The sequence below is a fragment of the Salvia hispanica genome, chromosome 4 (assembly GCF_023119035.1).
Source record: "Salvia hispanica cultivar TCC Black 2014 chromosome 4, UniMelb_Shisp_WGS_1.0, whole genome shotgun sequence".
NCBI classification, from domain to species: Eukaryota; Viridiplantae; Streptophyta; class Magnoliopsida; order Lamiales; family Lamiaceae; genus Salvia; species Salvia hispanica.
This window is the reverse complement of record NC_062968.1, coordinates 41,632,614-41,645,580: the sequence shown is the minus strand read 5'-3', so window position 1 is coordinate 41,645,580 and position 12,967 is coordinate 41,632,614. Positions and strand designations below refer to the sequence as shown.

The following is a 12,967-nucleotide window of genomic DNA, read 5'->3' as shown; positions in this document are numbered from 1 at the left end:
TAACTAAAAATAGAACAAAATACATTTCATACAGGATAAGATGTCTAGCTTAGAAAGCTTAACAGCGTCTGAATGAGATTCTTAAAACTTAGAATTCAGTGAATAAGAAACAACAAAATACTAAGGTTCTCCAGTCTTCTACAGATCATCTCCTTGCTAGTACTTTGAAAATCTAGTCAACTCCAAGTGGCGAGAAGCAATAGCCAAGAGAAATGTGAGAACTCCTACAAGATGCTTAAAGGACATCTATCTTGAATAAGGATGATATCGACTACTGCCACTATAACCTGCTCTACCTCCATAAATTCCCCCTCCTGCTCCACCATAACTAGCACCAGGGGCTGAGTCATATCCACCACTTGCCCCAGCTCCACCATAACCTCCATAACCCCCTCCACGACCATAGGCACCCAGCCCACTGCTATACCCCCCACCAAAGCCTCCACCATAAGAACCAAATCGGCCAGAATAGCTAAGTGGCGCTTCTCGATAACCAAATTCACTACTAGGGTAATCTCCATAACGGCTGCCAAACTCACTCCCACTACCATATCCACCATAATCACCAAATCTACTACCAAATCCCGATCCCATTGACCTATAAGAGGCAGGGCCAAAACCACCACTGCCAAAACTGCTATATGAGCTGCTGAAACCACCATAACTATCACCATAGCCACGTCCCCTAGAATCACTACCATATGCAGGAGCAGGAGGAGGGTTTGAGGGTTTCTTTGGTTCAGCTTTCTTGATCTCAACCTACAACAAAGAAGCATGTTAACCTAGAAGTTCCTCCTGCAAACAGTGCCAGATAAGACTAAAAATTACAATTTTGCATCAGGACACCCATATCCTGATTCTATAATGGGAGTAGAATTTACCCAATGGTTGCTAGACTAGCTAAAATTATATAATGGGCAGGTAAAATAGTGCTAGGGTCTGATGGCTATAGCAATTGAAGGGAGTTATCCCATACAGGTTCAACAAAGTTTCATACTTGCAAAACTAAAGAGATGAGAAACTCACCTGGGTGCCTGACATATCAATCATATTTCCATCAGTTAAAATATTGTCAACCACTTGTTCATGGTCAAACACAATAAATCCAAAGCCACGAGACCTCTTTGTCACATGATCTCGAATAATCTCATGCTCAACCACCTTTCCATATTTTGAGAAGAAACTCTTGAAGTCATCTGTATACAACAATTTGAAGTGGAGGATAAATTCAAAGGACAATTTGAAAGAGCATTACAAATATGAGAGTGTTGGAAACGCAGCTAATGCAAGAAAAACTTCACCTTCAATGACAGAAGTGGGGATCCCACCAACAAATATCTTTTTTGTTTTAAAATCCTTAGAATCGCCAGATCCTTTTGGAATAGTTCTCTTTATCTCAACCTGGCCAAAAATATTAGTGAGTTGAGAAACAATGAAAAGTGGAGGGTTGTAGCAACTAGCAAGCATGCATCATTCACATAATACATCAACAGCATTTATCCTCAATTTTATCAACCAATGGAGTTTTTTGTTTTTTACTATGTAAAAAATAAAGGATATCCATCTAACACCAACAGTCATACTAATGCCATCTAAACAAAATAGCTTTAAAAAACAATTCCTCACTTGTTTGTCATTGATGATATGGGTTTCAGCGATAACAGTGTCCACAACGGAAGGATCGGCGTAGGTTATGAAACCAAAACCCCTTGGCCGCCCTGTGTGCCGGTCTTTCATAATCACTGAGTCAGTTATCTCTCCATATTTCCCGAAATAATTTACAAAGGTATCTGAGAATTGAATACAAATCAATTAAATAAAATAATAAGATTTGAATATATGCATTATCAACAGGAATACCAACCTAGAGTAGTATCTTTAGCCAATCCCCCGATGAAAATCTTTCTGTCGAAACAAAAACGGAAAAGCATTTAGCTACAGGGACGCGTATATAGAGAGAATAGATAAAGAGAGAGAAATACGAACCCAGGGCTCGCACCATCCCCGAAATCGGAGCGCTTGGAACCCATGAAATTTACAGATCTGAGAGCGGAGAGGAGCTAGGGTTTGGGTTTGGGGGGTTTTCGACGTTCAAGGGAAAATGAAATTTGGTAAAATGATGAGATTCAAACTCATACACAGGCGGCGTATAAAAACAAATACTAAGAAGTTTCTGGACTAGAAGGTAAATATTTACCCCTCTTTACTATCATCAAATATTTTTAATTCTCTTATATTTACTCATTAAGAATTTATTAAGTAGCGCAATTTTTTTTAGCATATATAGTACTTCATCCGTTTTTTAAAATTAGAAACATTTGAAACGACACGGATAATTTGATAAAGTAAGAGAGGGAGAGAGAAAAAGTAATGAAATTTATGTTAGTGATTCATGAAGTTCACTTTAAGTTGTTAATTATAGTGGTATAAGTGATAAATAAATTGATGTATAGAGGCGTAAAGGTTTCCTAAAATAGAAAATTTGAAAGTTTGTTATTTTTAAAGAACGGACTAAAATGGAAAGAGTTGCTATTTTTAAAAAACGGATGGAATATCATTTTTAGGAGAAATTGATTCTAGGAGGAAATTATATATTAATAGTAATGTAAGTTGAAAAAATATTGTCGATTGGTTCACATACATTGTGAATTTTACATCAAGAATCCTCAATTGACGAAAGGAATTTGGATTAAGGCATTCACAAATTTACAGTGAAGCCCTTTTTCGGGGCGTAAGGAAATTGGATTAAGGTATTTACAAATTCACAATACAGCCCCCTCTCGGGGTGGACTGGGCTGCATTGCATCTCCTCTTCCGTAAACGTTCGTTGGGCTTTACGCCCAAGAATCCTCAATTGATGAAAGGAATTTGGATTAAGGCATTCACAATGCAGCCCCCTCTTGGGGTGGACTGGGCTGCATTGCATCTCCTCTTCTGTAAACGTTCGTTGGGCTTTACGACATAGGCTGATTCGCCAGCGACTACGTAGCGCTCGTGGCAGCGCTATTTTAACTTTAATTTTTGTGTGTTTTTTTAATTATATACTATTATTTATCTCTAAATACGTACATCACCTTCTCATTTTCACACCTCTCACTCTCTTTTTACACTTCTAATTTTTTCTATCTATCTTAATATTTGGCGGAAATGGATCCAAGTTCTCACGCAACGTTCGTGGCATGTGCATACGCATAAGGTTGGGATCCAAACGATGTGGGTACTTGGAATATAGATTTTCTTCCAAATTTTTGCGGACACAGATTTTGCCGACTCAGGCCTGATGTTCGTCCTACGGACCAGAAAGCTACGAAGCGGAAGGACAAGGTCGCCACCACACCTTTTCCACTCACAAAATCAAGCCGAGTTGGACCTAAGCATGAAATTTGTTGGGCGAGCATTATTGTGGCAGACGTACCAGTCGGCCATGTCCATGGACACTTCCCGAATGGACGGGGATGAATGCGTCCTCCAGAATAAGATTATCGCTTAGCTCGGGAAAAGAATTGGGATTTCAGTTGTTTATTAATTATGTTTTTTTTAATTTTTAAATGTAGTTCTTTTAAATGAAATTGAGTTGTGGCTAAAAATGGAGCTAAAATTAAGGCCAACTGCATCGCAAGTGTTGTGGGCTAAAATGAATAAAACTAAGCTGACAACCGAAAAATGAGATTATATTGAAGCTGATTTTATGGGAACACATTGTAAATGCTCCTATAATAATTTGTTCTTTTCAGATAGTACTAACAATCTTGTCAATTGAGATACTAGATGCTTTAATTCATAACAATTCCCCTTCTTCGAGTCTGACCACAAATCATTACCATAATTGCAACTTCTTCTATAAAGTTTACTCCATGTATAGTGTGTTATATTTACAAATGAATTTTGTCCTTAATAAGGGAACATTATAGTTTCATAATGAAATATTATTAATTTTTTTAATTTTTTTATTTTTGATGTAATAATTAAGTATAAGAATAGTAAATATGAGACATTTATGTTAGGTCATCCACGAGGGTACCACTTAGGGCCTTAGGGGTGCTTAAACGGTTCTCCGGTTCTCGGTTAACCGAAATCGGAATCGGCCGGTTAATTGAGGAACAGGAACCGGAAAATCTGGTCCGGTTCCGGTACCGGTTCTAACTTTTTAAATAAAACCGGTTCCGATTCCAACCGGAACCGACCGGTTCATAACCGGGAATCGGATTATAATTCAATTTTACTTTTTTTATAATTTAATATACTAATAAATCTAATTTAATTAAATTAATTTTGAATTAAAGTAAAATAATTTGAAACATTGAGTGATTGTTAGATTTAAACAGTGTTAGATTTACGAGCTCTGTTTTCCGAAGTATTTAAAATGTTTAAACCTTGATACTTTGAATCTATAATTATTTCCCTAATCCATTTTTTATGAACTAACTACAATGAGTAGGATTTCTTAAGTTTGTTTTTAATTTCCAAAAAAACTTATACAAATACAATATCATTTCATATGATAGAAATTTAACTTTATAACAAATTTATGTAACAATTCATTTAACATACGATTTTAACCTATTTGTGAATAATTTATTAACTGTTCCGTTATAAACCAAAAAGTCACAACAAAATCAATTAGTATTGGAAATTCCAATGAATATTTGTTTATTCAAAAAAGGGAAAATGAAATTCAATATCATTTTTAAAAAAAATTGCTAAAGTTTAGAACTCCTATTTTTGTATTAAAAAATTGCTAACATAAACTAGTCCGACCTACTATACTTGGCATCACGCTTATCCATATATGAATATTATTGTATTGTTGGTTTGTATTTTTTTTTGTATTTATTTGAATTTTTAGGTATTATTTGCTATATTTTTAGATATTGGATTATTATTTTTTTAGTATTGAACTATTTAAAATTATAAATAAATTCGGATTAAAATTACACATCGGTTCCGGTTCGGAACCGGAATCAACCGGTTCTTAACCGGCCGGTTCCAAATCGGAACCGATCGGTTCCGGTTCCGGTTCCAGTTCTAGGATTTAAGAAAATTTAAAACCGGTTAACCGGTCAACCGGTCCAGTTAGAACCAGAACCGGCCGAATAAACAGGCCTAGTACCATTTGTTATCCTAAATAAGGGAACATTTATAGTTTCATAATAAAAAAATTTAATTTTTTAATTTTTGATGTAGTAATAATTAAAGTATAAGAAAATATGAGACATTTATGTTATTAGGTCATCCACAATGGTACCACTTGTTATACATCTAATTTGCACATTATCATTCCCCTCAATTTTAATCTTTATTTTTCATTTTACTATTTCTCATCCATTTTATAAATAACATCATAAACAACAAATTATTTCATTAAAAGCCATAAAAATATAAAGTGAAATGTGTTGTAATTACTATTCCCTCCGTCCCAGCTAAGTTAAACGCAAACTGGGTATTCAAGCCCTATTGTTGATTCAAAACAGAACCTGGCTCAAAAAAGGACTATCTTCACAAGGAACTGAAAGACTAAATCAGCTGGAAGGAAGACTCCTATTCTGTTTGAGATCAAATGGGATCACTGCTGATAGATTTGACTGATTCATCAGGTTTCTATGCATATTAAACTATTGAGTTTATGCACACTTTACTTCTGGTAAATCAAATTGATCACTGGTATCATCTATCTATATGACTCTGATGAATCAATAAAAGCCAAGGAGCTATATATTTCTATGCAACTACCAAAATTCCATTTCAAATTTATTGCTTTATGTGATGATGCCTGTAATTAAATAATTAGCAGCAACAGGTTAGAGAATTCAGACACTAAAGCAAAGGCTTTCAGCATCTTAGAAGTAAATTAGCTAGCTTTTTGTGATACTATGTTAATAATCACAGCAACTCTTGATTGTCTATACATTATGCACATCCCGAGTAACATGGCACCTTTAACATTTATACTGAGCTGATTTTGAGATTCGCAATCCAATCTTGAATAACAAGCCTTAGAGAATGATTGGGTGTTAGGTTTACATCACTTAACTGTGCGTTCGTCATTGGTGAAGTTTCGTGCCCATTTCCTAGCCATTCACGTATCGCCTCTCCTTCGTAGGTGAACCCATCTGCTGCCACCTGAGGGTCATGCATTATTTCCTGAAACCAGACCTGTTTAATGTGAGCATACAAGAAAGAAGGCAATAACACGAGATATTATTTGGTCTTTAAAGAACACTACTTACACGAAGAATCGGGCACAAGAAAAAAGATGGTGCTGTCAGCTCTTCCAAGAAAGGCATACACTGCAGCTCTTTAACCAGCGATAAAGTAAGCTCCGGTCTTTCCCTACTGTTCAATTCACAGAATTGCAACCCCAATTCTACCAGCCTTCGAGCCACATATGTTGACCACTCTCCTGCAGAAAAATCCAAGAGAGATTCGACTTTGCCTCGCGATAATGTCCTGCGTACCTCGCCAACTAAACCTCCATGAGTTTTGCCTGTAACTAGCTGAAGTGTGATTATTCCAAATGAATATATGTCAGACTTATGGGTCAGTGTTCCGGTTCGATGAGTTTCAGGATCGGTATATAAACAACCACTGGATCCAGAACAACCCCGAAAACTAGGGCACCGAGCAGCTTGGCCAGCCGTAAGCATATGATCCATGTAATCACTTATTTTGCATCTGTTTTGAGGAGCCAGGAGGATATTCTCGGGTTTCAAGTTTCCATGGATTATCTTTTTAGGTTTGAAAGAATGCAGGAACAAAATGCCACTTGCAATATCGGCCACAATTTGTGCTCTGACCTTCCAGGTGAGGGTATTAATGTTGTTTTCCAACAGGTCTCGAAGGCTACCACTGGGCAAATACTCATAAACGAGCAACCATGACTCTCGGCATACTCCAATTAAATCCACGATATTAGGATGATGCAGTCTTCCGAGACATAGAACCTTCATATTTTAAGGATTGAGGGTTAGTGTGAGAGAGAGAGAGAGAGAGGGGGGGGAAGGGTATCAGAGGCACAAGGAACTACCTCTCTGTGGAACTCTAGTTGCCTCTGCATATTGTACAAATGGAGCTTCTTGATGGCAACAGTCTTATTTAAGATTTCCCCCTTGTACACAACGCCGTACCCTCCTTGGCCAATGCTGAAAGTCTCTGAGAAACAGCATGTAGCAGCCTCCAGATCCGACAATGAAAACTCCGGCATTTCATAAACATCTTCTACTGAACAAAAAAGTTTGTTCTCATTTTCACCTTCACATTGTTCATGGCTTTTCCATCTATGAAGCCATCTCATAGCTTCAGTCTTCTGAATCTGAAGTTTCTGCCTCTCTTTCCGCAAAGTAGCAATGGAAGCCTGAATGAGCTTCAACTCAGCAGCAACTTCTGCACGTCTGCGGTTTGCTTCATGTGCACGACTATCCAGGACAGCTATATTCCGCATGGTCCTCTGTAACTCTTGAGATATTCTCTCTCTTTCTTTCAGTAGCTTTTCTTGTTCTTGAATTGCAATTGTAAGTTCATCTTCAGCATCTATTCGATGTTTCACTTCATCAGAGTAAGCACTTTCCAAGGCTTTAACCTAAGAGATCAGAGAAAGATGTTCAGGTATCATATACAGAACCAAGATACATCAAAACTCTAATAGGGCTGTAACATTCAGTTTCAAGGTATCAATACTCTGTGAGGTGGCAAAAAAACATAAGAACTATCACACTCGCCATGAAGAGTCTGCGGTAGCACATATTACAATAGTTGCTATTATGATAGGAAGACACTGTGAGAATGACGTTTAGCAACTTTAGTAAGACCTCGTTAATTGATTTTAGAGCCTCCTCTTCCACCGTTTTTTGCTCCAGGAGCTCTTGATTTGCTTCATCTTTTGATTCATCGACTTCACCATGTAATTCTGCAACCTGAATACACAATTTCTCTTCCTCGGACTTTGCTCTCAAAGTACTAGATCCACTTGGTCCAGTCAAAGTGGTGCTTCCCGCGCAGGAATTTAGGCTCATTGATGATGACATGCTATGGCTATGCAGCACATCAAATGAACTTTTAACACATTCTGCCTGTACATGATTCCTCCCCATGTCAGCATAATTGCCTATCTGAACCAGAACTGAAGAGACTTTATGACAAAATATAACCTCATTCTGGACGGATTCTAAGGAGCAAGATCTAAAATTCTCGGTAAAGGATGTAGCCAACTGACAGTTAGGTGGATGAATGCGTACGCTTGTCAAAGCTTGTTTAGTCCAGATCAGCTTTCCTTTGTCAACAAACCACATCTCACAGAAAGAAGGAGCATGCTTTGAGACATGGCAGGCTTTGCAGGAGCTTTTTTTCCCTTTCATGAAACTGGATCAAATATTAGGCATAAGTATAAGCAAAAAAAAGATTTTTGAAAGCATGGAAGTTTTACTTATCCAAGTCCATGAGCTATACCTAGCTTTTCAAAATATAGGTTTTCTTTACTCTACAAACCATCAGGATGAGAAAAATATTGAATCGCTATGACTAAAGTTGCAGGACTCCATATTAAGTCATCACTACATGCTGTTGAGTCATTTTCCCAAACTAATTAGCCAATACAGAAATGGTTTTTCTGTTTTGCAATGGGTATAGAACATCTTTTCGAAACAAAGGAGCAGAGGGTGCTCAAAAATCTTTTTCCAATATTACTGGAGCACACACACAAGACCATAACTAAAGGAATATTGGCAGTCGATAGTGTCCAAAATAGACTGATAAAATGTCATATGATTATGTGAGATCAACAAATACAAAATGAAGGCAGATATCGGAAGTGATCAGTGACACATAAAATTCTTGACCAAGGTTCGATGACCCCTTCTCAATCTTCAAAAATGCAGAAAAGGATTTCAAGAAGTCAACAATTGACGAAGACCACTTGAACAAGGAAGAAAGACAAACATACTCTGGGATTGCTCCAACAACAAGTTTTGTTATGGTGTGCAGATTTACTAAATTCAGGATTCCCTTCTGAACTTCGCCAGCTTCAGCAGTAATAAAGCCTGCTTTAACCTACACAAAAATGGAATTCAATTCAAATGAGGTCATTGTAACTTGTGTGGATGCAATTAAGGTGTACTGAAACTGAAAGCTGATGCACAGCTTAATCCAATGAGAGTTGGTTTCCAATTCAATTTGTTAGAGACTGCTGTATGACTTGGTATCTAGAGGTGGCGTTCGGTTAGTTAAACAAGATAACAGCGAGAAACAATATGGGATAAGCTACAATAACATTTGTCTAGGATTAAATTAGTCATAGGGGTGATGGTGAGATGATTAATCATGAGATACAGTCTAATCTTGGCACTATATACATTGTCACGGGCCAAGATTTTGAGAAAACGCAATTGAACAAAAAGATAAAATTAGCCATGACCTTTAATCATAAGTAATCATGAGCCTCGAAGATGACAAAAGCATTTGCTATATAAGCAAGTAGACTTTAAGAGTCATATCTTATCAACATTTGGTTCCGGGGTCGTAAATTTATACTCCATCCGTCTCATTGAAGATGACACACTTTCCTTTTTGGTTTGTCTCATTACTAAAATTGGAACCACATTTTATCTCTACTTTATTCGCTCTCTTACTTGACTATCTCTACTTAGCACAAAATAAAGCTGCATAAAATCCCATGGTGCCCAAGAAAGGAATCATCTTCATTACTATAAATATACCCTTGATCTGGTGCAAATGATTAAGTAAGTAGATAAGAGTTTGTCCATCTCCTCTCTCTCCTCATTTCTAAATGCTGCTACGATTTCAGGACTTGCTCGAGCAGCTGGTAGTTTACCCACTGCAAGAAATTAAAGATGAAGCAACATCACCATAACTTCAACACACACAAAAACAATACTTACACAGAGTTGGGATGAGAGGAGAAGGTCGATGCACATGAATCAAACAAATTTCCCGCCCCGGAAACATGCTGAAAGTCCACTGAAGCAAAGCCGCTGTCTTCTCCACTGACTTCCCAACCGCCACATACACGGTGTCAGAAATCACAGGTGAGGAGATGCCGGAATAAAAATCTTCAGTCGGGCGTGGTGGTTGGGTCAGAAGCGGCGCCATCGTTGATCACCCAAGATAAAATGCGAGTGAATTACTGTTTTCTTTGAGACCGACTGAAGTCGGTTTGTGGGGATGAAGATGATCTCAATTTTTTCAATGAAATTGACATTGCTTTTTCCTTGAGTCAAAAGTATTGACTTTTTAGTTGTAATTCAGACGACTAACTATTAACTAATTAAATTATTAACCAAAATTGTTGAAATATCGTCCTTTTTCATGGGAGTCACGAGTATTGACATTTACTTGTATTTCTTCCGTATGTCCTTAAATATTTCATTTTTTTTTTCGTTTATCTTATTTAGCTTTTGCTATTTTACGATATGAAATGACTAACCTATCATGAAGGAGCCAAATATTAAGACATGAGATGGTGGTTGATCCAAAGCATGTACCCCCGAGCAAAGCTATAGGCATGGTGTGATAAAAAGTCAACCACAAAATTCCTCTCACGATGCACATGGCGCACCACTGCTGAGTCAAACTTCAAACTCTGAGATTAATTTACAAATCCTTCCAACTACAGCCTTGCAACTAACAGACACCTCGAACTTTTCCATTATCATAGCAACCGCTACAAAGTTATCGTCAACACTCTTATTCCAAGTGTCTTCGCAAGCTCCAATCCATGGAAAACACACCAAATTTCAGCCAAAAGAATATAACATACCATGATAATTGATATATTCACGAAAAATCCATGTCTCCATTGCTCCGTATCATCCCGAATCACACCAACACAAAACGCTTGTCTCTCCAAAGATGCGCTAGTATTTAGTTCTTTATTTTTTTTTATTTATATTAAGTTCCTTTTTGGCTCGAGCAAAATCTAGGGAAAGGGTTTTTGGGATAGGGCTCTTAATTTATTTTTTACAAATTTAAAATTTAAACCCCCTTTTTTAATATGCTTTATTTGGAATATTACGGCAGCCACTAAAAAAGAATTTTGAACTTTTTAAATCCAAATCCAAAATTATAATTCCCGGTTTTTGTTTTAACTTTCATTTCTCGCCCCTTAAGAAAAAAATTTTCCCATTAAATTAATTAATGTCCATGGATTTAAATTTAAATTCTTTTTTATTAATTCCAAGAGTGGACTTAGAGAAACGCTTATTTATTATTCATAGAGTAATAAAAACTCCAACTAGCTAGGTTCGAATAAAAAAACCCTTTTGTTTGCCCCCCTTGAGGACATTATAAAACGAGACTCACCTCAAGCACGATTAATAATAAAAGTTTTTGGAAGTCCTAGATATTAATCACCACTACCTAATATATCAGGTTTTTAAGTTCAAAAACCCCGCACCATTTGATAAGTCAAAGTAATGCATAATCAATCCGGTATGCCCAATGCAAACCTTCATTGATTAAAAACAAATATTTATCAAGACCCCTTTTTCGGAAAAACCCGGGGACAAGTTTTGGTTAGATCCTTTCGATTTTTACCACAAATGTCATCTTATTTAAGAAAGGTTTTTGGGAAATATGCGGACTAACATTGAAACCCTTTTCCCGATGGATAGTCTAATTCCATCTGGTGTGAAATTCTTTTTTTTATTTGTTTAAAACCCCGACCTTTTCCCTTTTAAAGTGGGCCCCCCAAAACGGGCCTACAAAAACAAAGACTTAGATTTTGGGAAAACCCAACTTGTACATTTAAACATGCAATTAACATTCATTAAATGTAAAACATAACAACATTATGAAAAAAAATTTCTTTTTATTCCTTGGAAAATAAAATAAGAGTTTTAATTCAATCACTGAACGGATTTCAAGATAAACTCTAAAAATTTCTCCCACTTATACTAAAAACCCTTTTTAGATAAAAAAAATGTGCAAAGCCTAATTCTCCCACTTATCAAAAAGCGGTTGGGAGGTCTTGTATTAGTCAACTCCCATTCCCCTTGGCCCCAAACGGTTTGGCCGCTAAGCCATTTAAAAAGGATTTCCCCAAATTTTTTTCCCCGGCTCAATCTTGACCCTTGTATGTCTCTTCTCTACACTATATCTCTAATGATAAATTTTCCCCTCTCTATGTGCTTGCTCGCTATAGAGCCCGTGGTTCCCTTGAATTTGCCACGCCCCGAATTGCCACAATAAAGGTGATGTTGGGGCATATTCGTAACCACACCTAAGCCCAAGGAAGTTCTTGGCCTTTACTACCTCTTTGCCCCAAGGGGCCCAAATTATTGGTTTCCCATGGTGATCTGAATGCTTTTCCCCTTTTACACTTTTCCCAAAATTTAAGCCCCCCCCTCCAAGGAAAAGACTACCCCGGAATTTAAATTTTTTTCAATCTAAAAACCCTTGAAAGTCTAAACCCCAGAATTTCCCAAAAGGGAATGAGCTGGTGCATTTAAACTGGGAACATAGTCCTTAGCCCGTTTAAAAGGTACCAAAATATGTTTTTTTTTCCCCCCAATGCCCTTGGCGAGATTTGATGAATTTTGGGTTACCCCCAACAACAAAGGTATAGGGTCTAGTAAAAAGCATAGCATAAGCTAAACCCCCAAAGAGGCTTTAATTTATCCTTCTCATCTCGTTATCTCGGGCCCGTCTTTGGACACATCTCTTAAGATAAATGGATCCACCCCCAAGAAAATTAAAAAGAGAAAAGGAAAAACCCCTTTTCCATTTTAAAAATGCAAAAGCGTTAAGAAACTATTGATGAAAAGATTCTTGGGATAAGCACAACGTTCTTTTTTGCATTTTTGGGAAGAACCTTTAAACCGAGAATTTACCCATCCCCATATCTTTCATCTCAAAAGGGGGAAACCCAAGTTCGCATGATGAAAACATCTTTTATTTTTTCCCAATTAGAAGAATGTCATCTACTTTACAAAACTAAGAACACAACATTTCCTTTTTC

At 37.0% G+C, this 12,967-nt stretch overlaps 2 protein-coding genes across 7 annotated transcripts; both read right to left on the bottom strand.

Annotated features, from left to right (window-relative positions):
- On the bottom strand, positions 1 to 2,139 carry LOC125222723 (heterogeneous nuclear ribonucleoprotein 1). Its single transcript, XM_048125488.1, has 6 exons — positions 1,987 to 2,139; positions 1,865 to 1,905; positions 1,627 to 1,790; positions 1,302 to 1,401; positions 1,027 to 1,196; positions 1 to 759 (listed from the first exon to the last, which is right to left on the bottom strand). Exons 1-6 carry the CDS (start codon positions 2,028 to 2,030, stop codon positions 247 to 249), a joined length of 1,032 nt encoding a protein of 343 aa, XP_047981445.1. The 5' UTR covers positions 2,031 to 2,139; the 3' UTR covers positions 1 to 246.
- Positions 2,140 to 5,837: 3,698 nt separating this feature from the next.
- Positions 5,838 to 10,186, bottom strand: LOC125223316 (U-box domain-containing protein 33-like). 6 transcript variants are annotated; one of them, XM_048126402.1, is made up of 8 exons: positions 9,891 to 10,186; positions 9,708 to 9,826; positions 8,936 to 9,042; positions 8,210 to 8,355; positions 7,806 to 8,116; positions 7,025 to 7,576; positions 6,228 to 6,941; positions 5,838 to 6,153 (listed from the first exon to the last, which is right to left on the bottom strand). In XM_048126402.1, the coding sequence occupies exons 1-8, from the start codon at positions 10,099 to 10,101 to the stop codon at positions 5,944 to 5,946; spliced, it is 2,370 nt and encodes a 789-aa protein (XP_047982359.1). In that variant the 5' UTR covers positions 10,102 to 10,186; the 3' UTR covers positions 5,838 to 5,943. The 6 variants fall into 6 exon arrangements, with proteins under 6 accessions (XP_047982359.1, XP_047982357.1, XP_047982360.1 ...); XM_048126400.1 differs by having other exon boundaries at positions 7,806 to 8,066; positions 8,145 to 8,355; positions 9,891 to 10,185; XM_048126403.1 differs by having other exon boundaries at positions 7,806 to 8,066; positions 8,232 to 8,355; positions 9,891 to 10,185.
- Between the last annotated feature and the right edge of the window lie 2,781 nt (positions 10,187 to 12,967).